General features: G+C 47.9%; 1 protein-coding gene across 2 annotated transcripts; it reads left to right on the top strand.

Moving 5' to 3' along the window:
* Positions 1–509: 509 nt before the first annotated feature.
* On the top strand, positions 510–26,804 carry ARHGAP19 (Rho GTPase activating protein 19). 2 transcript variants are annotated; one of them, XM_027908245.1, is made up of 12 exons: positions 510–602; positions 13,317–13,582; positions 17,638–17,718; positions 18,068–18,277; positions 18,843–19,069; positions 19,572–19,658; positions 20,581–20,646; positions 21,372–21,560; positions 22,239–22,337; positions 22,951–23,043; positions 23,531–23,599; positions 24,090–26,804. In XM_027908245.1, the coding sequence occupies exons 1-12, from the start codon at positions 529–531 to the stop codon at positions 24,144–24,146; spliced, it is 1,518 nt and encodes a 505-aa protein (XP_027764046.1). In that variant the 5' UTR covers positions 510–528; the 3' UTR covers positions 24,147–26,804. The 2 variants fall into 2 exon arrangements, with proteins under 2 accessions (XP_027764046.1, XP_027764037.1); XM_027908236.1 differs by having other exon boundaries at positions 517–644.

The following is a 26,804-nucleotide window of genomic DNA, read 5'->3' as shown; positions in this document are numbered from 1 at the left end:
ATTAAAGAAATACCAGATTAGTTCCTGGTCCCCTCAGCACTCTGATCTACAGTTTCACTTGTTCCTAAGTTGTCTTCCCGTGGTTGCTACCTGAACACTGAGTGCAGCAAGTGTGCAGGGACCCTGGCTGGGGGCAAGGCAGGTGCTTCCACCCACAAAGGGGAAAAAAAAGAGGGAATAAAACTGCTCTTCTAGCACCTGTGTTCTCTGACTTCTTGATGAAGAGCAAGTTGTGAGTTGGGGGTTATGGTGTAACTATGCTATTTGGAACGCTTGGCATGGGCTCTGCAGGCTCGGGGTACGTCAGTCGCATTGTAAGTTTCCTTGCAATGAAAGGGCAGTGGTTTGTGCCCTGGTGCTCAGCGAGGGCTCAGGGTGCCGGGGCGCTCACAGCCTCTTACACCGCCGGCCTACAACTCCCAGCGCGCCGCGCGCGCCACGGGCGGCCGTTTTCGCCGCCGTGCGCGCGGACCGGCAGTTGCCCGTTCGAACCGGCCAATCGCGGCGGGGCGGTGCCGGCCGCAGCCAATGGCGCCGCGGGTCGCGCGAGGGGCGGGGCCGAGGGGGAGGCGCGGCGGACCAATGGGCAGGCGGAGCGGCAGGTATGAGATGGCGGCGGGAGCACCGGCGCCCGGCGGCGGCAGGTAGGAACGGGACCCCGCGCACCGGCGCCTCCTCCCGGGGCGGCGGCGGGCCTTCCTCAGCCCCTCGCCGCCGCGATACGGGTCGGGTGCCCCGCAGCAGCCGCTGAGCAGGCGCCGGCCGGTGCGCTTCGGCCCGCCCATTGCGGCGCTGCCCATGCGAGCCGCGCTGTCGCCGTCCCCGCTGCCGCGCCGCCTGCGGGCCCCGCGCTTTAACGGAGCCGTAGCGTCCCGGCATCCCCGGCTGCTCCTGAGCTCGGCCGACCCGCCGGGCAGCCCCGCGAGGGTCGCGGTAGAGCCGTGTGTCCCTGCGGCGCCCGTGTCCCCGCGGGCCGGGCGGAGCAGGAGCGCTCCCCGCAGCATCCCGGTGCTGCATTGCGGGAAAGCGCTGCCCGCTCCGCTTCAAGGGCAGAGATCCTTCTCCAGCCGCCCGCCGCGGGCAGGGAGCGTTCCCTCGGGAGGGTGGCCGGGCGCCGTGCCCGCCGTGCAGCTCTGCCCTGCCCTGCCCCGGGGCACCGCCGGGCCGCGGCCGGGCCGGCTCGTCCCTCCTGCAGCCGCAGAGCGGGCGCCGAGCTCTCGGCAGTTGCAGGGTTTGGTAGGGTGATGGCACTATATAGACTCGCTTCGCATCCAGCCCTCCTTCTCCTTTGCTTTGTGCGCTCTGCGTGCGTTATTCTGCCTTTACAAATACACAAACGATGTCAGCTCCACATAATTTAGCGGGTACTTTTGGGTGCATGACCATTCTGTGACTGCTGGCGATAAAGTAGCGGGGACTGTGTGAGCACCTTTCTGGAACAGTGTTGTTGGATGACTGTTAAAAGGCTGCATCATCTCTTCCTTTTTTTCTTTCTTTTTTTTTTCTTTATTCCTCTGCGTGTGTGGTGTGGAGCTGCAAACTGCGTGTCACTTGAATGGCAATTCTTGTGGATAAATAAATGCAGTTGAGGACTGATGCCTCATATCCACCTTGATTCATGGTGGTGCTGTCCTGTTCTCTGCTGAGTGGGACCCACCCTGACGGCACTGCTGTGGTGGCTGAGTTGCCCTGGAAGGAGGGATGAAGAGGTGGTGCTCACTGCAGCATGTTTGAGCAGGGGCTGCCCGAAATGCTGGACCTGGTAAAGGGAGGAGTATGCTCTATGCAGCTAATACTTAAAACGCCCTTTTTGGATAAGGCATTTTAAACGTGGCTTGGATCAGCACAAATGACTGCATTTATTTTTTCTATGCTGGCAGTTGTCCGTAGGATGTACTTCCCCCACTCTCTATCCCCCTCCCACCAAGCGAGTGATTGTGTTAAAGACAAGCCTGAAGTACAAGTTTTTTTCTTGTCACCCACAGGTAGCGCTAGCAAATCGATCTCTTGCTTTGCTGGTCTATCACCACACAGACCACAAAGCTTTTTTTTGTGTGTGTTTTTGCCCCCATTTACTCTCATCTGGAGAGAGGTACAGGTTAGCTAGTAAAGCTTGCATGCTGTGTGTGTGGTCTTTAGCTTTAGCGTGCTGACTTAAAGACTGAAATAAAAGCTAGTTGTTTTAAACTCTTTACCAAATGTTACTGAACATGACAAAAGGTGATTTGTGTGGGCCTCTGTTCTGTTTGTGGTCTTTCTAACCTCTTTCTGTCTCGTCATAACTGAGAACGATGATTGCATTGTGCCACAGTGCTCAATTTCAAAAGAGAAACATCTGTCTGTTTAATGAAGGCTTTTAACAAGGTCTGATTCAAGCAGAGCCTGAACGCTTTGCCAGGCACTCGTATCCGCCATTTGATATGGCAGGGGTGGGATGAGTGGAAGGAAAAAAGCCATGAGGCATCTTGCTGAAATGGCCTGTGTCACTGCACAACTGGACATCGAGAGCTCATACCATAAACAGGTTATGAAAGGACACACAATTGCCATCTGTATTTTACTGTAAATAGGAAAATGTTCACTGTAAACATGACTTAATGGCAAAAAGTCAAAGTGACTTGCTGAGGGTCATGCAGAAAAAATTGTTGATTTCAGAGTTAAAGCCAAGTCTGAACACATGGCTACTTTTCTCTGAAGATACCCTGGGAGCAGGGGACAATCTTACTCAAACATTCCTTTTTCAACAGCCCTCATAAGAATTTTTGAGACCTAAACTTGTGTTTGACCCCATACTCAGTCCAAGTCCTGCCAGGTGCACATCTGATCCAAAACCAAGGCTGTATTGCATTTGCAGTATTTCTGTATGTTTGCGTGTAACACCCTGTCCTGTTCTCATCCAGGGCCTGGGGTGGGCTTGGACAACAGGATCCTTGTTCTGCTACACTTCAGTTTATTGTCTGTTTGTATGAAGGGGGAGCATTGCTTCCCACGTAGCCCAAAGCAGCGCTGGGTCTCCTTGCCAGCTTGGCCATTGCCTTGTTGCTGTGTGCACATTTACATGCCTGTGAAAATGTCACTCCTTTAAAGGTGCCTGGGCACTCAGTTCAGTCTGAAACTGAAGCTCTGAGTGCTGGACACTGCTGAGAAATCAAACTCCTTGTCCTAAAGGTCAGCAGTCCTCAGTGTGTGTTGGTTTAATAAGTGGCATGAACAGATGGGAAGGAGACGGGGCAGCGTGGAAATATTGGCTAATATTAAATGGTTGCACTGAAGTCAAGATCCTCTTGGAAATACTGTCTCTGTGTACACTGTGTTGGGCTCCTGATCACAACTGAGGCCTTGTATTTTCCACTTGTTTTGGACTTAGATCTTTTTGTTAGGATCTCTTTTTCACTAGTTCTTTAGCTGGAGGCAAGAACAGGGAGCTGAAGCCCTTTTCTTGCCCTGTGCTCTGCTGGGTGCAGTTACAGACCTGCTGTGCTGATGTTGAGCCCGCTGTCACTAAACCTGCACTGTGATCCTGGGGACTGACACCATATATTCCCCTGTTCCCAATCACAGGGGTCTTGGAACCAGCTTAGGCAGAGAAATGGGAGGAACCATGGCTGCGGCTGACACTCTTGGCCAGGTAATGCACTACACTTACTGTGGTGCCTGGGAAGAGCATTGGGCCCTTTTCTCCAAGGTGCAAACCCCTTATTCTCTGGCTCTTGGCCTTTCTCCCCGACTCTACGCTAGGTAATTGCAATTAGGCTATCTAGAGTTTCCTCATAAATTTTATTTCAGAAACTGTAGGTACTAGGGAATATGATAAGCTGCTTAAATAATAGCCTGCCAGCTGGCTTACAAGAACTTTTAATGTGTTTGTTTTTGGCCTATAAAGCTCTAATAATTTGGAGTCCAGCCAAAACATCCTTTCTTCTTGAGTGTTAATGTGGCAGCTCTGATTTTCAGAGGCAGGGATTTCTCGGGGGAGACGGCATTAGTTTTCTTTTTTGTTTTTCTGAAGCTTATATTCAAGGTTGAAACATAGCTTTATGGTTTGGGACTTCCATATGGGCATTCCTACCGTCCTGCTTGCAAGCTGTCATATAACAGGAGAGAAGCATGATAAGGCTGTCCGTGCCTTGGAGAGCAGGAAGCCTTTCAGGGAGCATCCCCTCAAGCTCTCAGGGGTTCCTGGAGCTCTCCTCATGCACATGCCACTCTCCATCCTCTTGAGCAGCCCCTGGAGCAGTATATAAATATATAGCTATTCCCTGGGGTCTGTGGTGAAACTGGGTGGATCCAGGCAGAGATGAACTGTCAGGTGGGATGGGAAGAGAATCTGTATCTGATCAGTGTGGAAGAGTTGCATAAAGTGACAGTATAGGTTACTGTCATATGAATTCTGGTGTCTGTTTACTTTATTCCAGTTTTTGACATTCTAGCCTGCCCAAATCCCCTTCAAAAGCCCTAGGCCCCCACACTGCTCAGTTTGGTGAGTTAATTGGGCTGCTTTGTGCATCTCTGTCTCTCTGGTACCGCATGCTGTGTTGCTCTGTGGCGGGCCCAGCCTGTTTATCTGTGTTCCTCGGCAGCCCTGACCAGATGTCACCAGCTTATTTAAATGCTGGCATGCATCCAGGTGTTCCTCATCGCAATTCCAGCTTGTGAGAGTTTACACATCTGGAACAAGGGATGTGGCCTCTGACATACTCAGTGGTGTCTGCAGAGGATTGCTGATGAGAAGGGATTTGATGTGCTGTCATCCTTTCCAAACACCACTGTGATACAAAACACAGATGCAAGCATGCAGCTTGCTCACTGACCTCCAGAGCGTTGTGAATTACAGAAGTGCAGTGAACAAAACTAAGAACTGTGGTTCCTGAGTACCTTTGTCCTCTATTTGCCAGGCTGCAACCACAAAATCTCATCCAACAGTACTGTGGGGAGCTGGCTGTGGGTCCTGACCTGGGTCTTACTGTCCTCTCAGTCCAGAAAAAACTGCAGTCAAACAACTGAGTGCTGCAGCACACTGTACTCACACTGTGATGCTTTGCTCGAGTACTAACTGTTGATGGAATGGGATTCCCAAATGTGTCCCGGGCGCCAGTTAGGCCCACCAGTTTTGTGTATCAAAATGTGTGAGAGCTGGAGGAAAACACTCGTCCTGCCTTGCTGGTTTTCTCTGAGTTCCCAGACTGGTTGTTAAAATAGCTTGTTAACTTTGCTGTGTTGTTTTTTTGTGATTGATTTTTCATGTCAGAAGTAAACCTGATTGTTGTGGACTGCTTATTATAGATGGTAATTCTGCTCTGACCTGGACACTAGCTTGGAGCTACTGGACTGAAAGCACCTACATGGTGTATCTTTGCTTGTCTCTGAATTGCATCTTATCCTGCCTCTGAAGGATGCCCTAGGGCTGTTATCTTCAAGTGTCAGAGGTGCACGCAGTGATTTCTGAGTGCTAAGAGGCCAAGGAGATAAAGGTAGGACTGGGTCATGACTCTTATTGACTTCCAGTACACTCAGAATGGGAAAGTAAAGAAGTTAAAGACATTTTAAAATGAGGAGAGTAAGGGAATGCTATCATTGGTGGCAACTGGAAAGTACCAGCAGCCCACTCTAGGGATATGGCAGACACGTGTGGGCTTTGCTAAGTCCGCCCAGCTAAGGACCAAACTGGCAAAAGTGGGAAGAAACTTCCTACATGGGATATGGATGTAGTTGAAGAGCAGTAAGTTGTCAAGAGTCCATGGACAGATATTTAGTAAAAAAATTTAGATTACATGAGAAAGGTATTAGGGTTGATGGGAAGAGGACGTGTCTTTACAGTTTGTTAGACTCATAGTCAAAGCTCATGGTGGGTAATTCTGCAGCACACGGGGAGAAAAGGCCTAAAATTCCTGTCCTTAACATTGGACACAGCATTGAGGGCAGATACCTCATGGCCCCACGCGGTACCTCAGATCTATGCTACATTATTCACATTACATTATAAGCAAATGGGTAAAATAAAGCAAAAAAGAGGCACTGTTTTTCCATGGTTCTAACTATATGACTGGGGCAAACAAAATATATCAGTACATTTTCTATACAGTCGCCTCAGGCCCTGGTGACCCCCCAGAGAAGGCAGCATGCCTCCCTGGCATGTTCTGGGTGGTGGGAAATGGCTGCTGGGCTTCCTCAGGCTGCAGCCCTTCCGCCCTCTGGCAAGGGTCTGGATGTGGGCACACAGTGCCCTGTGGTGCTGCCAGGCTCCTCCAGCTACCTGGCACTGCTGGCTTGTTGTCTCTGCCTCACCAGCGGCTCCCAGCCAGCGCCTGGAGCTCAGCTCTTGCCTCCTCAGCCTGTGTCCCAGCCGTCCCTGCCTGATAGCTTTCAAACCAGCTCCTTTGTGCTCAGTCCCATGTCGCCCCTCGCACAGAAGCTGGATTTCTTCTAAATGTCTGCAGTGTGACCTGATTATTTTTCCTGTCCTTCCTCGCCCTCCTTTTTAATAGCGTCTACAGAAAAGCTGGCAGAGTTCAGTCATGCTGACTGATAGTGTTGCTTCTTCTCTTGGGATTCCTCCTCTTTTCTGTCCCTCCAGCATTCATTTCAGATTTAGCTATCAGCCCTCTAAAGACAGGGTATTGCCTTTGTTCTGTTTGTACAGCAGCGACCACAGTGGGGTCCCCAGCTGTGACCAAGGTTCCCAATGCCACAGTGATAAAAGTGAGTAGATCAGTAACGAGAAGAGGCAGCTGCTGCCATCTAAAAAAATTCAGTTTTGGTGTTGGTTTCAGTGAAATCAGGATTGGATCTAAAGCTCTTCTTCTGTAGCTGCTCCCAGTAGGGGTTTATATTAAAATAGAGACACAAACTTTAGACTGCATTGACAGCCATGAGAATCAGAGCAGCATTCCTATTTAACACTGTTCGACTGTGTATTTCTGATATTAAGGCAGACATATGAGCTTCCATATCTTTAATGTAAAATTACTGAATTTCTGGTGGTAGCGTTTCTGCATCTTTTACAGGGTCTTGGATAGGAGGCTGAGCCATCACAGAGTGTGGGAGCATCCAGAGCTGTGATGGTGGCATTGGGAAGGAAACTTGGTGAAGAGCAGCACAGTGAACATGCGGTTCCTCTCTAATTCCTCTCCATTCTTTTCTGCCTAGCACTAGAAGACATGTGATGTTGTGGTGATGGCTGATTGAAGTACTGCTTGATCGACTCTAAAATATTCCAGTGGCTATTATTAAAAATATCACAAAGAATTCACTCAGGTCAAACTTGAGAAATTTCATGCCGAAGTGTAAATTTCTTGCTGTTTCACATATATCAAGCTGTCTCGCTACTGCGGTTTTATTTGATGCTGGTAATATATTGCATTTTCAAGTTGTTTCAAAGCATGGTCCCCCCATCCGTTCCAACCTTTTTATCTTCCCAGATAGGCCCATCTCCTCCAGGTTCACCTCATAGATGTGTAGCTGATGTTGCTGTGGTCTGAATCCTTTACAGAGACAGAATTTGAATTCATAGGTGATAGCAGTGACTTGGATAACCAATTTACCCAATGTCCAAAAGACAGCCAGGAGTTACATTAATTCCAGGTTGTTTAGCACAGGCTGCCATCACTCAATAGCAGCTTTCTTCCCCAGATCCTGGCTGTTTAAATTGTATATAAATGTCTGGTTCCCATAGCCAAAAGGTTGAATCACTCTGTGTAAGCTATTTAAATGTGAAGACAGCAAAGCAAAAATTAAAAAGGCAGTGTTATCTCATATGACTTTTTTGTCTCAAAGCTAGAGACAGTAGGCAAGGATCAGCACCCACTGTGCAGTTCACTGTGTACTCATCACAGAAGGATGCCCCTGAAGACCTTATGAGTATAACCCCAGGCAAAAATTGCTGCGTGTTTTTCCTGACATTTTTCAGAGGCAAATCAGTAATCCTATGAAGAGTTAGGGTGCCAAGTCTGAGGCCTGAATGTGATCTTTGTTACACCATCTTACAAGAATGTCAGTCTGAAGTACAGTCCTCAAAGCAACTTTAAATGTGAAGTCCCTTCTAATGTCTCTGCAGTCCATTCCCATTAAACTACTTTTTTTTTTTTTTTTTTTAATCTAGGAAATAATTTTTCTTCTAGTCCTTTTGTACTTAAAATGATTCCATATAATTCCACTATGCTTCTTTCATCTCTTTGCAAAATCTGGGATGGCTCCTATCTGGCTCTGGAAATACTGTCTTTAGACATCCTCATTAATTGATTCCTTACTCTGGCACAACATAGGAAATGATGCTACTCCTCCCTCCCTGGGGAAATCTGAGCCTGTGCGCATCTGTCCTGTCTCCCTTTGTGCTTAGCCAGGCAAAGAATTGTTCATGTTTTGTGTTCTTCAGCACTGCCTGCTTATCGCCCTGCTCTCAGTATTTGGTAGAAGTCTGGCTTTTTCTTATAATCTGAAGATTTTATTATTATAGAGGGAGATTTTTTTGGTATTATCTGCCTAATTTTCAAAAGCTCCTTAATCCTTTTACTCCTGTATGGTAAAACTTGTCTACTGGGTTGTGTCTGAAGTGTAGGTGCCTTAGTGATGACATACCAACTGTGCAAAATGGCACTGGAGATGGATTTTGCCCCTGAATTAGGTATATCAGATTCCTCTGAAATCTGCAGCTTGCAGTTTATCTACTTTTCCTGATTAGAAAAACACAATTAATGCCTTGCCCAAAAGGTATCACTTCCTTTTCTTTTCTCTTGGCTTACTTGTGTTTTCCTTATGCTCTGTTTCATGTTGCTTGAACCTCTTTCTTCCTTCACATGAGTGGACTTAGAACAATGTCAAATCTGTGAAAGCCACTAAACAGCTCAGTCTCACCTATCCAAATGCAAGCTTGCTGTCACATGAGGTAATCTGCCTGCTTGCAGAGCTCTGGCACCACAGGTTTCATCACCAGGTTTTGGCAGTTAAAGTCTCATTTTTGTCCTGGTTTCCAAGGCATTTCCCTGGCCTGGATCTAGTTACCTTAGGGATTAATTGATCCATCATGATTTTGACCTCCTGCACCATCCACTCCCCATGAAATGATGGGGCTGTCATGCCTGAAGCAAAAACGTTGTGTGTGACAGACAGCTTTCTTTGTGACTTGGCTGGGATCACAGGCTTTGGCTCTGAAAGATACTAGAATGGCAAGAATCTCAGCACAATATAAGACCCATTTTTTTTAATCTGCTGTCTTAATCACAACCCTATTACTACAAGGTTTTATTATTCATTGAGGTTTGATTTTATTCATGGGATTGGATAAGAAGCTATTTATTCCTTTATTTTACCGTCTTTTGACGTGTCATAAAGCAATCTGAGATCACAGCATATAGAAAATGTAACTCTAATTGCAAGCAAAGCAAAAAAAAAAAAAGGCAAGAGACCCCCTGAATACATGTTTGTCTCCACTTTTCTGCTGTTATATAAACTGCGAGTGTAGGTAGAGCACATCCATCTCCCTTTTTTGACATGAAAACAGCAGATGGGGCACATGGCTCTTTATGAAGGTTATGGTGTGTGCAGCAGCGAGGATTGGCAGGGTGATTATGTGAAAAGCCAGTGGGGGCTTTATCTTTGCTCAGAAATAGGGGTTTGCTTCACATTTCCATTTTGATTAGCAATAATGATACAAAGGCAAATTTTCTGTGCGAGGAAGTGCTGCTAATAAAGTGACCTTTCAAAATTAAGCAGCTCATTGAAGTGCCATACCACAATAAGAGTATACAAGGCTGGTCCCAGCTGCACCAGGCAGGGAAACTGGATGGGAATCCAGAGAAACATGGAATGGGGTATCCTGAAGTGGATGAACAGCCCATGCTGGCACAGTAATGGTAGCAAGGAGCAATGGCCAGGTGGTGTTTCCAGCTCTGGAGGGGCCAATTTATGTGCTTTGTCTTTGAAACGATCTGAAAGTGTGAAAGGCAGGAGCAGAAAGTGTTTCTAGCAAGGTTTCTGGGCATGGGGTTGTGCAGTTAAGGGACTCGGCTATTGTCCTGCAAGTGCCGTAACATCGGTTGTGCTTGGATGCTGTTGGGAATGTGTTTGCATGGCTTTACTCATGGTAAACACAGGGTAGATTTGGAGCTATTTTGTGGATTCTTCTTGGATACAGGTGGAGAGCACTTAATACCACGCTGGTCCTAATTCAAAACCCCGGTTTCTATGTAGGAATTATTTGCCGTTAAACTCCAGCTACGCAGCCTTTGGCAAGAGACATGAATCAATTTGTCCAGCTTTTCTTTTCTGTTTTGTCTCTGTGTGAAGGCTGATGCCCAGTGTGTGCCAAGGGGGCCTTTCAGACCCAATAATGCGCCCTTGTGTCTCGTAGCATGCGTGGAATTTGCATAGGCTGTGCTGGGACAGGCAGGTTTCTTTTGTTGCTGGAAACAAGGAGCAAGTTCTTTTCCCTGTCTCTGCTTCCTAATGCCTCTTCAAAAGCTCTCAGCACTCATGTAAGAAATTTACTTTTTTCTATTTATTTTTGTATTAAATGTTGTTAAACTTTGTGCGACTTGTAACACAGACTGTGAAGAGAAGTCATGTCAGTCAGTTCTAGTTGACAAAATTGTTTAATTTTCTTTCTCTGAATCTAGATATCTAATTGTCAGACAGAAGAGATAATCTGTGATGCTTGATGTAACTGCTGCAAAGTATTTGCATATCTTCTCTGTGGGGAAACAAAACTGCTAGCGAGTGAATAACAGTGCACGGATCATTGCAGGCAGGGTCACTGGGCCTATACACTTGCTATTAACCCTTCTCAGGATCTGTACTGCCACAGAATGAGTTGTCATGGGTTTCAGGCAAAGGGCTTGCTCCACATTATGGGCAGAGCTGGCACTTGTTTGTGCATTGTAGACGTGTGCGATGAAATGCGAATATGATCAGATCAATTGGCAGTTGCTTTTTGTCAGCTGATACCAAGTTGTTGCGTTCTGGTCTTGATTTAATGCAGAGAACAAACTGCTGAAAAACAGGCTGGGAACTGCTCAGAAAAAAAATGGCCCCCATTTGGAGTCAGCAACGTGCTTGCTAGGCCACTATGAGCCATGCAGCTGGGAGACTCTGAGAGCTTTCTAAAATTTTAGAGGACCTGGCAGATTGCCTTGTAGTCTGCCTTGCAGACCTTCTTCCTTTCCATCCTCTTGAAGGCGTCTTTGACATCCATGGAGAGCAGTGGCAAGGGGAGGGGGTTTTGCATGGATTCTCACGATGCGAGTGCTGCTTGAGAGCCTGGTTTCCTCTTGTTTCAGCAAGTATCTTTCTCCTTGTGGAGCCTGAGTCATAGCTTTTATTCTCTTATTCTGATCACGCATCCTGAAAATCCTGGAGATAGCCTTTCAGGTCAAAAATGTACAGCAGTAGCTCAGAAAACTTTTGGGTTCACAGATGCTGCATGGAGGTGGGCTGGAATTCAGGTGACTTGGCAGTACGGGCTTTGATGTCCTCCTCATCGTGACCTACTGTTGATGTACATCAGAACAGGAGGTTGCTGAGATCTCTGAAGTAGGCGCTGAAGTGTTCTGTTGCTTGAGCCAATGGACGTAATGTTCAGTGGGTTGCAAATGCTTTCGGTGGCAGGCATGTTGGACGGTGAGCTTGGATATATCCAGCATGGCCCAAACACGCTGACATGCTCTCCACCCTTCAGCAGAGAGGAGAGAAAGGTTAAGGTGCTCCAGTCTTCTATGGAAAGGCTTGTTTTGGAGGGAAAGCCTTTGGTGGGCTTGGGGGTGTTCATCAGAACACGTGCTCTGTGGCCCAGGTGCCATACCACACCTTAAGGGACTGGTGTGATCCCCGCTGCATGAGCACAGGGTCTCTTAGTACCTTTGCACTTGTGGCAGCTGCTGTTGGAAAATGGTGTCCAATGAGAGCTCACAGATGAGGATGGATGTAGAAACAGTGGAAAGGAAAGTATTATATAAGAGGCTAAGGGTGATTAAAGGATTAGGAATGTCACACAGTGAAAGCACATAGTGTGTAAACGGGTGGGTAGGCAGCCTACACCCAGAGCCCTGGAAGAACTGGCACACCCATTCCCAGGGCCAGGCTAACACTTTATAGCCAAGTATGACTTCAGGGCAGTAGCTCGTGACTGGAGAATGACACTAACCCTCACCTTTAAGTAAAGGAGTGGTGGGAGAAGCAAGCTAGGCAACTCTAGCCTGTGGGCTTGACATCAGAAGCAGGAAGGTGTTTGAAACAGTGGTGTGAAGATGGTAATGGAGGACCTAGAAGTAGATGGAAATTGGCATAAGAGTTAAGTGTGAGCATTAAGAGCTCTGATTAACATGAGATATCTCTTTGATAACTCCTTAATTTGATTTTCGACATGGTAAATCTACCTATCCTCTGGTAGGGCTATGTACCTGTTATAAATAACCCTTAGGAGAGCACTGTTTCGGGTGCATCTCTTTTCTCACGCCACATGACAATCTATGAAATGGAGAAAGTAGGAGTCACTAGAGAATAGGGAGGTTGGATAAAGAACAGCATGAAGAAGAGGCAAGATGTGGATGAGCTGAAAAGAGATGTTCTAAGGGAAAGGTTACTAGGGATTCCTCAAGGACTGATTTGCATGGCTCATGCCAATGAATTTTCACTTGCTCCAGACTCATAGTGCATAGCTGGCAGAGGGCAGTAACCAAAAAGATTTGGCAATGTGTCACCTGGGAGCATTTGACCACATCTGCAGCAAAACTGAGGATTCATGTTATTGCATGTTTATGATCTCAAAAACAAAGTCCCAGGACGGGGGACTATCTATTTGTTGATAGGAAGGTAGGGATGAGGTAACAACAGTGGGAACTGATGAGTGTAAGCTGGCCATGAAAAAATTTAGATTGTGTTTCAGACTTTTAGGCCACTGGGAATGAATTTATGGGGAGGAAGGGAGATAAAACCAAACTTCTTCTTGGCTTAGAGTGGTAAGTTAATGTAAAATATTGGGTGTCATACCTGCCTGAGCTATTAGAATGTAGATACAGTGAAACTAGTAGTAGATGTAGATGCAGTGGAAGTTTTAGTTGGGTGTTGCCATGTGTTGCACATGTCATCATCATGCTATGGAGGTGCTAGTCTTGGACTGTGCTGTACAAACAGTCCAGAAATGTTTTTGTTCCATGGGGAAATGTAACTGTGCTGTGCTGAACACTCACCAAATTCAGACAGTGCTGTTGGTGTAGATTGGTAGCTCCTGTGTCAGCAGATGTCTCCTTCAGGGCAGACCAGCTGCCTGTAAAAAACAAAGTGATGAAGAGTTACTGTATTTTTTTTCCTCTTTCCCTTTTTCCCAGTGATGCCATCTGCAATTTTGTCATCTGCAATGACTCCTCCTTCCGCAGCCAGCCGATCATCTTCAATCCCGACTTCTTTGTGGAAAAGCTGCGCCATGAAAAACCAGAGGTGTTCACAGAGCTGGTTGTCAGCAACATTACCAGGCTCATTGACTTGCCTGGGGCAGAGTTGGCCCAGCTAATGGGAGAGGAGGACCCAAAGCTGCCTGGGGCAAACAACACAGCCTCTGGATTTTTTCGTTCTCTGATGTCTCTGAAGCGCAAGGGTGAGTATGGCATGATGTCTGGTGCCCACCTTTAGGGTGATGCTGTCATCATCTGTTACGTGGAGTTTACAAGACTTTCAGCCTGTTGCTCTGAGCTTATGTGGAATGCTTAATACTATAGGTTTGTAATCTCTGAGCATGCCACCTCTACAAAGGAGCAAAACAGGCCACAGGGTTGAGCCTAGAAATGCCCTGCACTTTGAGAGTATCTTTTTCTGGGGATTATTGCTGTGGTGGATGTCAGATTGGCTTCAGTGGGTCAGCTGCCCACTGTGCAGCTCAGAAATCTGTAAGCATCTCCCATCCAAATACTAGTGCTGCTCAGATCCACATCCAAATCCAGTGAGTCAGTGACAAAGCTCTGCAGACTGACTCTGATTAAGCTCAGATTCAACCCTGGGAGGTGACATATTTCTTTTTTTCTCTTAGACAAGGATTCAGCTGGAGTTTTCTTCTGGTAAACTGACTATTCTTATCTTCTCTTTCAAGTTCAGCTGTCTTGATTATGAAACATTAGCCCCAGGCCCTCCTTAGAAGTTTGAGATCTGCTTTTGAGCACTGTTATGTTCAGATCCTCTCCTCTTCAATGGCTGGCATTTACCACTCTGTTTTGTTGTAACTAAAAAGGTGGTTTTGGGGAGGGGGGGGAGTGGGTGTGCATTCTCCCACCTCTGTCTACACTCGAGGGGAACCTGGTTCTTCTGATAAGTTCAGTTAAACTTCCTCACTCATCTAGACAGAAGTTGACTCCATCTGGGCACCTCGCATCCCTCTTCAGCTCTGGTTTCCTAGCTTAGACTGGAGGGCTGCTGGCAGAGAAGCTGTAAGGAGCTGCCTTCAGATGTTGGCAGCCTAAGGTTGAACACTTCTGATTAGTCCTCCCCTTCCTCTGAGCAGTTCTGCTGCTGTGAATACCTCCGAGAAGGGAGTTATTGCTATGTCTGAGTGGCTTTTTTCTGTCTTTAACCTTTATATAGTATCTCTAAGTGCTTCTGATTTTACCAAAGTTATTCCTCTGTTGTATTTCATAAGGACAAGCACTGCAGCCCCACTGCTCAGGCAGAATTTTCAGGTGCTGGCTTCAGCCCTCCACTTTTGGTTCACCCAGCAGGAATCCTATTAGATACATACACCCTGGGAAAATAAAATACTGTAAATCAAGTCTTTTAGCATCCTTAGGTTAGAACTACTTAATATTGACATGACTCACCTTGCTGCTCCATAATAACAGGTCTTCGTGCTGCCCCTAACCTGCAGTTAGATGGTGCTCATACCTGTTATTGCTCCTGCCTCAGTTCCCAGAGAGTAGCAGGACACCTTAAATTCAAACACTTGCCACTTCACAAACAGAAGCAAGTGAGTAACCAAGCTGGAAGTGTTTTCTTAATGTGTTTGGAAACCTCCATGTTCTTGTCAAAACTTTCCAGCAGGGGCTGGTGAGCCTTCTCTATCTGGCTAATTTTTTTTTTTTTTTAAATTATCTGTACTCTGCTGGAGCACTGCTCTTACCAGACCTGACATCTCCTGCTAGCTCTCTTCCCCAAGAGCTCTGCCTTCTCCCATTCAGATGTCTCTGTGGCCGTGTGTCTCACTGCAGCTACAGCTAGCAGATGTTTCCAAGTCTGCTGGCTGCACTCCCAGGCTGCAATGGCAGCGTCTCCCGGCATTGACAGGCACTGTCTGTGAACTCCTTGGCCAAACTCTGAGAAAAAGAAGTTTGTGCCTACAGAGAAAATCAGTTTTGTGTACTGTGTGTTTCATCTTGGAGCCATCATTTGTTTTTCTTCATGTTATAGACCAGCTAGAACAAACAGGTTTTATTTCTTCAAAGCCAGAGGCCAATGACCACAGAGCTCAGAGCTGATCAAACTGCAAATACAACTTCTTTGAGCATCAGGAAACTCAGTCCCATGCTGCTGCTTAGTTTCAGAAGCAGTCATACAATAACATCTAAGCCTTTGTAACGCAGCATCCGTTCTCCAGACACGTCTTTCAAGTTTCTTTGAGAATCAAATTCTCATTCAGATACTAGCTTCTGACTTCAAAACTAAATCAAATTTGTCAGGCCCTGCATGTCTCAAGAAGATGTATTTTCCTCTTCTATTCCTGGCCACTGTCGATTCTATCTGTTGAATGTCTAATGAGTTTAGTTTTCTTCAAGGACAAGAATCTTTTGCCAACCATTCTCTCCCTTTGCACTCATACCTTTCAGATCTTGCACGCAGATCAAGAGCTCACATTTGCCTCCTTTCTCCTGCAAGACTGAAGCATGTGCTTTATCAGAGTGAGGTCAGAAAGTTCTTGATTTAACAGGAGGCTGGAGTTCCTGGTGGCTTACCATGTATTTCAGAAGTCCTGGAAGAAAGCAGAACATTCTTCAGGCGGAATAAATTTAGTTGCACGGGAAGGCTGCTAGAGAAGAGCATAGGGTTAACCAGGTCTCTCCCACATGCTGGGAGCATCAACACCACAGAGCAGTAAGATCTGTAGTACAACAGACCAAAAGCTAGTAAAATCAAAATGTGCTGTGGCAGGGGGGAAAGAAGAGGCAGGACAAAGCTTACAGCAGAGATAACTTTTATCAGACCAGCCAGTGCACTGCTTGGATTGCTGGGCTATCAGCTGTAACAATAAAGGAGGGAAATCTTCAGTGCAAATGGTGCAAATGTCCAGCCTGCCCTCAGAACTGACCCATGCTCCTGTTAGTCAGGTCATGGAGAAGGGAGAAATATTCTTTTCTTGACTCTGTTGGCTCTTTGAAGCCTGAGTGCAAGCGTAGGACAAATCAGTTTTGCATCTGGTTCCAGTTCTCAGTCCCAGTCAGCATGTTGTGCTACGATCTATCCAGGATCTTGTCTCCAGCTGCAGTCCAAACCTACGTGCATCTGAGGGAAGAACTGTGGTGCTCAGAGTTCTGTTTACTGTCAGTGAAGCCCCTGGGAGTTGTCTCAGCTTTCTGAGAGACAGAGCATGCTTGGCTGTGTGTGTTTCACAGAAAAATCTATTCACTAACAAGGCTGCATTTATTAGACAACACTGTCCTGCTGGATAATCACCATCTTACCTGTGAAGTCCCTTTCTGGATGAGAACAGTTTTCTGCACTGATTCAACAAATGCCCTTCAGTTAAAAGGGCTTCTCCTCTAATGTTTTCTTCCAGGCAGGGATCTCCTTCCTTTCAGCTCAGTTGCTTCCACCTTTGGGGGCTGTAGCCTGTGTTATTTAGTGGAGTTCTGGAGCTAGCAGCTGATATCCAATCTGTAACAACCCCATGACATGGGAGCAGACTCCAAAAGTGAGAGGATCAGTCAGTGCTCCCTATGGAGAAGGGCCCCAGCTCATTGCTTACCTACTCTCCTTTTTTTTTTTTTTTTTTAGTTCTTCCTTGTTCAGTCTTCATACTTTACTCAGGCTAGAGCAGCTGACATGAAAGAGAGATTCACTGGGATGAGGGAATTCCAGGGATTACCCATCCCTGAAAGGGAGGCCAGTGTGAGACAGTCAGATCATGTCTCATCTCCCCAGTAGTGCTTGTTCTCCTCTCCCATAAACTAGTAGCTGCAGCTCTTCTTTCTGTTCTGCTCCACTTCATGTCAAGCCACAGTGAGGATGAATCTGGACTTTCCTTCTCAGGCGTGGAGAGTGCCAGTGCGGAAGGCACCTGGGCAGTCCAGGCTCTCACATCTGCCCTTCCCACTTCGCTGTTCCCATTAAGTCCAGGCATGCAGATTCTATGCCATTTAAAACTGAAGCTTCTGTTTTGGTGTTGTTTTCTTTTCAAGGGCTAGAGAATGTTTGCTTTAGCTGATAAAAACTGTAATTAAACTGAGGTAAGAAGAGGGATGATGAAGCCCATGTAAGTACAGCATGGTGAGATGAAGTGTCTTATTTTGGAGTGTTTGTGGTATCTCACGTGTGTGTGGGTCCTTGTGACCTTCACCCTTAGTATTTTGGGGCACTGGTCTTTGCATGCTGAAATCCTGTTCTTTGGGAAGCATTAATTTCTGTGTCTGTTGGGCTCTGAGCTGCCTGAACATGTTGTCTTCTGTTCTGCAGAGAAAGGGGTGGTGTTTGGCTCACCGCTGACAGAAGAAGGCATTGCACAGGTTTCCCAGCTAATTGAGTATCTGCACAAAAGTAAGTGGCTCTGTCTTGCTGTCTTCCAATCCCAGTGGGGGAAGGGGATGGGACTGACCCACCTCAGGTGCAGAAAGAAAAGCTGTAATCTCTCCAGTGTCGGGAGTTCAGCACTGCACTGGCTGGCTATTCCCCAGAATTGCCTAACAGATATGTTAGTTTATTTCCCTCTGTACAGGGACTTTTTCTACTGATGTGAGCTAGCTTGAAGTTATATCTTTGTATCTCTGAAGGCACTTCACTGAGGTTTGCTGTCAAGCTCTGGAAAGAGGAGGGAAGTGCTTTAGTAAGAAGGTGGGAATCAACCTCTGATTACTCAGTGCCCTTTTTTCTCCCCTCTGCCAAGCAGATCTAAGAGCAGAAGGCTTGTTTCGAGTGCCAGGCAACAGCATCAGGCAACAGATCCTAAAGGACGCTCTGAACAGTGGTACAGATATTGACCTGGACTCTGGGGAGTTTCATTCCAATGATGTGGCCACCCTGCTTAAGATGTTCCTGGGTGAATTACCAGAGCCACTGCTGACACACAAGCATTTCCATGCCCACCTCAAAATTGCAGGTGAGTGAGCAGCAAGTGGCAGTGATGAGCAGAAGGACTGGAGCTAGCCCCCTAGAAAGCACACTAGCCTGCAGAAGGGTACTCCTTAAAGGCAGGGTAAGAAGGAATCTTCCTGCCATCTCAGTGTGATGGTGGAAAGACCGGAGCTGAAAATCCTAAGGAATCAGACCAAGTCTGTCTAGCCAGTCTTCTCTAGATAACTGAGGAGTAAAGCCCACATTGGTAACCTGGGTCTCCATCTGTTTCATGTCTGGGGTTCTCCTGAGCAAGTTGTGGTTTCTATGTACTTAATAACTGTTATTGAACTACCTTATGTGAACTTCCTCCATATTGCCTTCAAGCCATCACAGCTCTTAGCAGTTCTGTTGTTCTGTGGGAGGAGTAGCACAGATTAACACATTCAGTGGGGAGCTTGGGAGCTGGGGGGAAAAGAGGTGGAGGGCCAAGAAGTGTGTAGGGGATTGTAGGAAATGTCAATATGAAGAGGGAAGGATAACTGGTTGCCATAGACTGCTGTCAGGAAAGGTAATGTATGTCCTTCATGTTCTGCCCTGTGATTTGGCAGACTTGACACTGTTTGATGAGAAGGGGAATAAGACCAGCACTCCAGACAAAGAGCGCCAAATCGAAGCCCTCCAGCTGCTGTTTTTGATCCTTCCCGCTCCCAACCGCAGTCTGCTCAAACTGCTCCTGGACTTGCTCTACCAGACCGCCAAGAAGCAGGACAAGAACAAGATGTCTGCCCACAATCTTGCCCTCATGTTTGCACCCCACATCCTATGGCCCAGAAATGTGAGCAATGACTTGGTATCTGTGGGTGGGATATTGCAATATAGACAGCAGAGGCTTGGCAGGGGAAGAACCAAGATGGGAAGGTTAGTATTGACACAGGGATGTGAGGGTTCGAGACTGTGATGGAGAGGTGAAGCTTCCTGGCAGGATTCAGTCCTAGTGTTCAGTCCAGACATAGGTCTCTTTTGCAGTTTAGACATCATCTTTTTCAGTAAAATTGAAAGAACAGCACAGTTATGCTTTTTTAAAGAAAGTCAGCTCCAGCTTCTGTGCTGCTGGTGAACTGTTTGGCCACAGAATTGTTGGGTTCTCCTCTCAGAAGAGCAGCTTTGGCTCTGTGAACTCTGCTTGTTGGTGTGCTGTGAACCCTGTCTGCCTGTCACCTCAGAGCAGGTCTCCTGCTGGGGCACTGTGTGTCCATGTCCCAGAAACAGCAAGGGCAGCAGAGACCCTTCCTCCTCCCCTTCTAATGAATGCGCTTTTGGCTGTGTCCTCTTGCCAGGTGACAGCAAATGACCTTCAGGAAAATATCACAAAGTTGAACAATGGGGTTACCTTCATGATCAAACATTCTCAGAAACTCTTCAAGGTGAGTGTGCTTTGGGGTCTTGCTCTCCCTGCCCCTGTCAGCAGGAGACTGAATGCCCCCCGTCCAGAAAGATTCCAGGGGTCAAGTGTATATTCTGAGGGATCTCTTCTGCAGTAGGAGAAGGAGGATTTCTACAAGAAACTGTTCCTTTAGTGACTAGGGAGGTCTTTGCTGGGCAGGCAACCCCAGAGATGGCTTTGCCTGGGCAGGTCAGCAGCATGGTGCAGTGTAACACTCCCCTCTGCTGGACACCAGCACCTGCTGCCCAGCTGGAAACGTAGCTCCTGGGGGACAGGTACCCACCGGGCTGCACTAGGGTTCTTGCAGGATAAGGAGAGGGACTTGTCCTGGCTGAGTGCTGTCACGAGCTGAATACCTAAATACACTGTCTTGTTTTGTTGTGAACTTCTTCAAACAGTAGTCAGCCCACTGTTGTTAGAGGCACTGACTAGCTCTAAGTAGGGTGCTGTAGAGCAGCCAGGAGTGTGAGGCTTTCTTCAGGTTCCTCCCAGGAAGTGTTTCTACAACAGGCAGTCTCTTGACTTCTCAGGACCTTCCTGGTCACTAGGTATCTGCTCTCTGCAGAAAGTCCTCCCATAGAAAGTTCCCTTCTGCCCTCTTTGTCAGGCCCCTGCTTGGCCAGCTGAGAGCTGGGGGGATTACTTAGAGCAGGGTTTCACAGGAGCTTTTCCCTACTGTGAGTTCCACTTCTGCTGTTTGCCTGCATGTGAACTGTGAAACTGTGAACAGGGACTGCACTGAGGACATGAAATTCCATGGCTTTGTCTTCCCTAAGTGGCTGAGTCTTGATATAAGTGGCTTCTGTGGTATGGTTGAAAAGCAGCTCTTGCTGAGGCCACTCTTTCCTCAAGGCCAAACATGCTAAACATACATTTGGCCTGTTCTCTGCTCATCGTCACAGGCTCCAGTGTACATCCGGGAGTGTGCCAGGCTGCACTATCTGGGATCCAGAGCCCACACATCAAAGGTAAGGCCAGCGAACGCAGTGCCCTCCATTAGAGGGCAGAGGCTGTGATGCTATGAAGGGATCCTTGTGAGTGATAGAAGCTGCAAACAAACCAAGTCATGAAAGAGGATCAGTCAGACGGCAGGAGCGAGGGAAGCATATGGTGTGGTAGTGCAGGTGGCTGCATTAGGGAAATTGGACAGAGTTGAAGCATCTGTTAATCAAAAGCACAGGGAAAGCAAGCTACTGGCCCCTGTTTAGAGCAAAGCTGCTCTCTGTGTCCAGTACATGCAGCACCTGCTCCTTTGATGGGTTTGTGCCTTCCAAACAGACAGACATGCCTGCTGCCGTGGCCAGGTTTCTTGGAAGAAGTGCTGGGATAAAGGCTACTTGCTTCCACTGGGACAATTGTGTCTTGCTAGCAAATACTTCCCTGCCTCATATAGCTGCAGAAGAGGGAAGATGTGTTGCAAGGAGCTGCATTGACCCTTCTCAAACCTGGAAGGGCTTCTGCAGCTGGCATTTGGGAGGGGAAGGAAGAAGCAATGGGGTCACCTTTGTATTGCTGTCACCTTTTCCTGGCACGGGGCCTGCTGGTGCAGTGCTGCTGCAGAAGGGTAGGGAAAACACAGCCCTGTGCATTCACTAGTATTGAGGCAGCTCACGAGACTCTTCCTAGCCTGGCTTAGATGGGTGGCTCTTTGGGATTAAAGCATGGCAAGCGACTGCTGTCTCCGCTTTCCCAGGACGACCTGGATTTGCTGACGTCTTCTGGCTCCAAGGAGCTGCAGCCTCTCAAGTCTCAAAAGCGAAGCCGGCTGGACTCTTGCCATCAGGAGGAGACCCAGCAGCGCACAGAGGAGGCACTGAAAGAGCTCTTCCGCCATGTCCACAATATGCCTGACTCTGCAAAGAAGAAGAAGCTTATCCGGCAGGTAGCGTGGGGAGAAAAGATATCCTTTGGGTGGGCTTGTCAGCACAATCCTGGGCACAGGCAGCGCCTTCTTGAGAGCTGCTCCTAATCCTGGGAGGACTGGGGAGAGTGGGCTGTGGACTTTGGGCTGTGTAAGGGACAGAGCTGTAAGAAGACAGGGAAGGGGGATGTGCCTGGATGTGACTGATACTGGAGCTTGCTGCATCAGGCTGTGCTTTGAGCTGTTTTTCAAGCGGTTTTCCAGTCCTGATCATGGCCTTGATGAGATTCCTCCCTCAGAAAAGGAAAAGTCTTGTCCCCTCTTGCCTCCAGGGAGTGGACAAACTGGTCTCTTCTTGGTCCCAGACAACTTGCTGCTCCAGACAGGCTGGTTGATATGGTCAGCACCAGTCTCGGCTGCCAGCCTCCAGCTGCTGCCCAGCCCCCTTTCTGCTCCAACACCTGCTGCTTTTGGTTAATCTGGTAGCCAGCACAAAGCAGCTTCACACCCAAACTCCCTGTAATGCTGGGTGGGAAATATGGCCTTCCTCTGCTTTTTTATCCCTGCAGCTTTGAGCTGCTCCTCCATTCTGGGGTATGAAAGAGACAAACTGAGTTCTGGAACAGCAGGTAGAGCAGCACACAGCAGTAAGAGACTGGTGTAACTGTGGTAACATACTGCCCTCGTGTTTCCTCCTAGTTTAATAAGCATCCTACAGCTCTCACTCCTGGCTCTGATGTACCCACATCGCCAGCACCACGACGTGCCCGCTCGCGCTCCTTCAGCGGCCTCATTAAGGTAAAAGCAGCCTCTTACCCATGCTCTCTCTGCTGTGAGTTTCTGATGTTGCTCTCTGCTTCTGCCTTGCCCTGCATTGAATGAGACCCTCAAAGGCAGGGACTGTTCAAAGTATTGTCTGCCAAACAACATTGATCTACTGGGGCAGAAAAGGCAGCACAGTGAAAATAAGTCTTGTCAGTATAAAGTGTAGTTATCTTGAAACACATAGGTGTAGGATCTGTGCATGTTTCTGGAGAATTGATTGCTTCCTGAGATGAGATGAGATGAGATGAGATGGGATGAGGACTGACAGGAAGCTGGTCATGTAGTCTAGCGTGTTAGCATGGGTTTTAGCACATGGTGGGCTGCTCCACAGCAGCATGTACCTGCTTCTGACAGGCTGGGCTCCTGCCTGGGCCTCAGGTCAGCTACCAAATCCTTTACAGTCAGGCAGGCTCAGCCTAGTGGTGTGATATTTCAGGTGGTTCTGCTTTTCAATCTTTGTCCCAGCTTGGCTTCCTTTTTTCTTTCCCAGCATCCAACTGCTTACCAGCAATGCATCCCGCTCCTTCCCTTTCTTTTTCACTTTGCACTCAAAGCACTAGCCAACAGCCCTCTCTTCTTACAACAGCGGAAAGTTTTGGGAACCCCAGTTATCCTGGAGAGGAAGAGCAGGGATACCACACCAGAGCCTGTGCGGGTCAGCAAAGAGAATGTCCAACTGGTAAGAAACTGCTCCCAGCACCTCTGAAGCTGTTGGTGGGGAAGTGTGTGAAGGGAGTTTGAGTGAACTTGGGTGCTCATTTCATCAGTCCTTGGGGAACTGTTTGCTGTTCTGTGCTCAAGTGGTTTCCAAGTTTCTTTTGTATGACAAAATAAGGTCCTGGGAAGCTGCTCTGAGGAGAGCAGAGCAGATGGCAAGGGCAGCATCAGGGCAGGGGTGGCAGCACTGGGCCTCTACTCCAGTTTTGTCCCTCTGTCTGTGTTCTGCCCTGGGGCACTGACTTGTGCCCCCTTCCCTCTCTCTCATCCTCCTCCACAAGTTGTACAGAGCCTGCTGCTTGTATGCAGTAAGGCTGTCCCATGGCTTGGACAAACTAAGAGTATATTTGGATGATAGACGCATCTGGTGGTACAGACTGCTCCCAGGGAAGGCTGTGGATGCCACTTCATTCACCAGCTCTCTACTCCTATTGCCCTCTCTTGTCCAGTTACAGAAATGTGGCTCTCCAGCTCATGTGTCCCAGGCGAAGCTGAAAACTCTGGAGGGCCGGAAAGAGGTGAGACACTCCCTGCCCCCCCCAATTCTTTTTCCTGTGAGGAATTTGATGTGCTGGGCTCTGACACCTGCAGAGGTGATGGCACACACTCGAGGCTCTGTGACAGCTGCAGTGCCCCAGCTCATAGCAGTCTGCTCTGTGCTGAGCTGCTGGCAGGTGGCATTCTGGAAGCCAGACCCTGAAGGGTTTCACCCAGCAGGTGGGTTCTACCTGTGAGTTGGCAGGCTGGCTCTTGCAGGAAGCAGAGGGAAGCTGGCAGCACCGGGTAGTGCTAACAGCCTGTCAGGGTGGCAGTGGGACAAGAGGTTGGTGTAGCCCAACCAACTGCTGTGCTTGTTTCTGTCTGCTCACTGCCTCTTCCAGTGCTTTGATAAAAGGTGCTGGAGGCAGACACCAGGGGAGGGTCCCTTCAGGAAGAGAATGTCAACCTTTTTTTCTTGCATGGCATTCTGTGTCTCAAGCATTCAATTGCTCTAATTCTCTGCTACAGGAATCCTGTAGACGCATGCGAGCCCTCCTGCTTTCCAAGGATTCATCATCCCTCTGAATCGCCTCGCACCAACGCATGGGTGGGGATTGCCCAGCCTCGCAAGCTGTGAATAAATAACGTGCTGCACTGAGAGGGGAGTGCTGCAGGCTCACGGCACCCTCAGCAACACGGCAGCACCCTTGAAACTGGACCTTTGCAAAGACTGCAGGGACTTGTTTCTTTCTGTATATAAATTATATTTCATTCTACTATGGGGCAAACCACTATCTAACCGAAACTTGTGCAGCATGTCTGACCTGCTGGCTCTGGGAAGAGCTGGAGTGCTTGCTTACAAGGAGAGCCCTGTTCACTGCAGAGCCCTGCATGCACTCCCAGCTTTCTCTGCAATGTTGCTAGGCTGTATTTTTTTGCTTTTCTGCTCTGAGTTTTTAACACATTGCCTTGTTTTTGCTATCTCCCCTCTGCTAGCAGTGAGAACAATGGACTGCAACCTTTACCTGCATCCTGACAGCTAAGCTGTCCTCCTCTGGAGCCAGGCCCTTCTCTGCTTCTTCTGGGCTCCATTTTGCTCTGCTGTTTACAAAGGGCTGGAGTGCACAAACGGTACAGAGCACAGGATGGGCCTGGGAGGAGGGGAGAGGCTCTGGATGCCATCTCAAGTGGGCAAAGCAGCATCCCAAATAAACTCATCCCTCTGTTTTAGCTTGAGCTGGAGGCAGCCCTTGCTCACTGCCTTCATATCTCAGTGGCACAATTCTGAGCAAGGGGTGTCTCTGCTTTGCGTTCCCCCAGGGAGGCTAAGCTGAGCAGAGCAGGAGGCTGGAGAAAGCTGTCGGGGGCAGGACAGCCTAGTCATTGGAAGTTAGGGTGTCGGGAGCAGGCAGAGTCTTGTGGCTGTGTGCAAAGCATAAAAGCAGTGTGAGCAGCATGAGAGGTGAGAGAAGGCTCCAGCTAACTTGTGATCTGCTGCAAATTGTGCCAAAGGCTTTGGCTCAAGATATCTGGATGGCTGGTAAGGCAACTGGCTCGGCTCATTAGTCATTAAACTGGGGGAAAGGGCTGAAGCTGGGTTCAGCTCTTTGGTCTGAGCTGCAGAAATGAGATGAAACCATCTAGATATGGGATAAACCCCCATTACAGCTGGCCAGTGGCAGTTAAGCTAAAGTACTCCAGTAAGCCAATCTTGCCAAGAACGTGTCTGCAAGCACTCTGAGGTAGGATACACACAGGGTCACTACTGTGAAATAAAGATTTAATCAGCTGGGGAACCATCTAAATACTTCTCAGCCCTTCTCAGCAAAGCAAATAATCTCTGGAATCCAATTATATTTGTCTTCTAATCTTTAAGAACCAGCAGCCAGCAGGAGTTAGAGCTCTGTTCTTGACAGCTTTCTGAAACAACTGGTGACAGGAGGTGTGAATATTGGGATATGAGCAGGGAGTTCAGTCTGACTGGCTGGAGCTGTCAGAACAGGGCATCGGAGACCTGTGTGGCTTAGCTGGAATTTGTCACTTTCTTTAATTCTGATTTTTTTTTTTTTTTTAAGATACAAAGCTTTGTGCTGCTTTGTATAAAGGGAGATTTCTGGTCCTTTATTGAGGGGACCTGTCCCCAGTCTGACCCCAAGCTGGAGCCTTGAAAATGTAGAGGGTAGTGGAACTATAGATGTGTGAGTTGCTGGTGTTAGGAGCCTCTGTCACAGCAAAGAAAGAGCTGTGGTTCTTCAGGGACCAGGCTGGCAGGGATGCTGTGAGGAAGGGCAGAGGCTGTTTGCTGTGGCAGTAGTATGTGCTTTTTGAATGTGTCTGTAATCATTCCCTCGAGGGGCTGAAGCTGTCTATGTGTTTTTCTCTGAAGGGCACTGTGTGTTTTGCTGATTGCACTTCTGCCCTGTCCCTGCAGCCCACTGTTAGCAGAGACCTGGGGATCTTGGCTTTGCCTCTGAACAGAGAAGAGGCACAGACAAAGGTCAAGTGGCAGTACAGGGAGAGCTGGGTCTGGTCCTGCTACCTCTGCTCTTTCTTGCATCAGGAGCAGTTGCTGGGTGAAGCATTTGTTCATTCCTCTTCTTCCCATTGTCCCTAACTTACCTGGGTATATCTCTCTGTATGGGTGTCTGCTTGGCAAGGCAGTCTTGTTCCTAAGACTAAATACCCTTCTCCCATATAGATGAGAGGAATATAACTCCCTACTGTCTTCCCTTAGTGATGGCTCTAGCTCAGGGGCTCTGTCTGGTTCCTGGCACAGCTGAAATTTGTTTAACTCTTTGAAAAATTACCTATGGGACATCGTCCAGGCATTCTGCATGTGTCAGATGCCTTATTTGCCAAAGGGTTGGATGCTGTCTTCAGACAGGGCAGTCCCAGGAAGGCTTTTGGTGCCCTTGGCTGTAGGGTGCTGTGCTCCCTATGCTGAGGATGGTAGATTTGGCCTTTAGGACCTTAGCTGTTGCAGTCCTAATGTGTTCACACTGTCTCCCAGGCACGGGAGAGTTTTAGTCATGCTTGAATGTGTCTCATTTGTCTGCCCTGTGCAATGACTCATAAGGATGCTTCTTCCCAGAGCAGCCGCTAACTGTTCCCAGAGTCTATCGTTTCCAAAGTATTTTTAATCTTTGTCCTTATTTATATATGCTATGTAAGTACTGTTGCAGACTGTTGCCTTTCTGTGTGTTCATGTGAAAACCCCATATTAAATGCTTTTATTTTTAGTGA

The sequence above is a fragment of the Empidonax traillii genome, unplaced genomic scaffold, assembly GCF_003031625.1.
Source record: "Empidonax traillii isolate 1590-97213 ecotype Southwest subspecies unplaced genomic scaffold, ASM303162v1 scaffold27:size3997909, whole genome shotgun sequence".
Classification (NCBI taxonomy): domain Eukaryota; kingdom Metazoa; phylum Chordata; class Aves; order Passeriformes; family Tyrannidae; genus Empidonax; species Empidonax traillii.
Note: the sequence above shows the minus strand (reverse complement) of the source record. Positions and strands in the feature narration are given on the sequence as shown.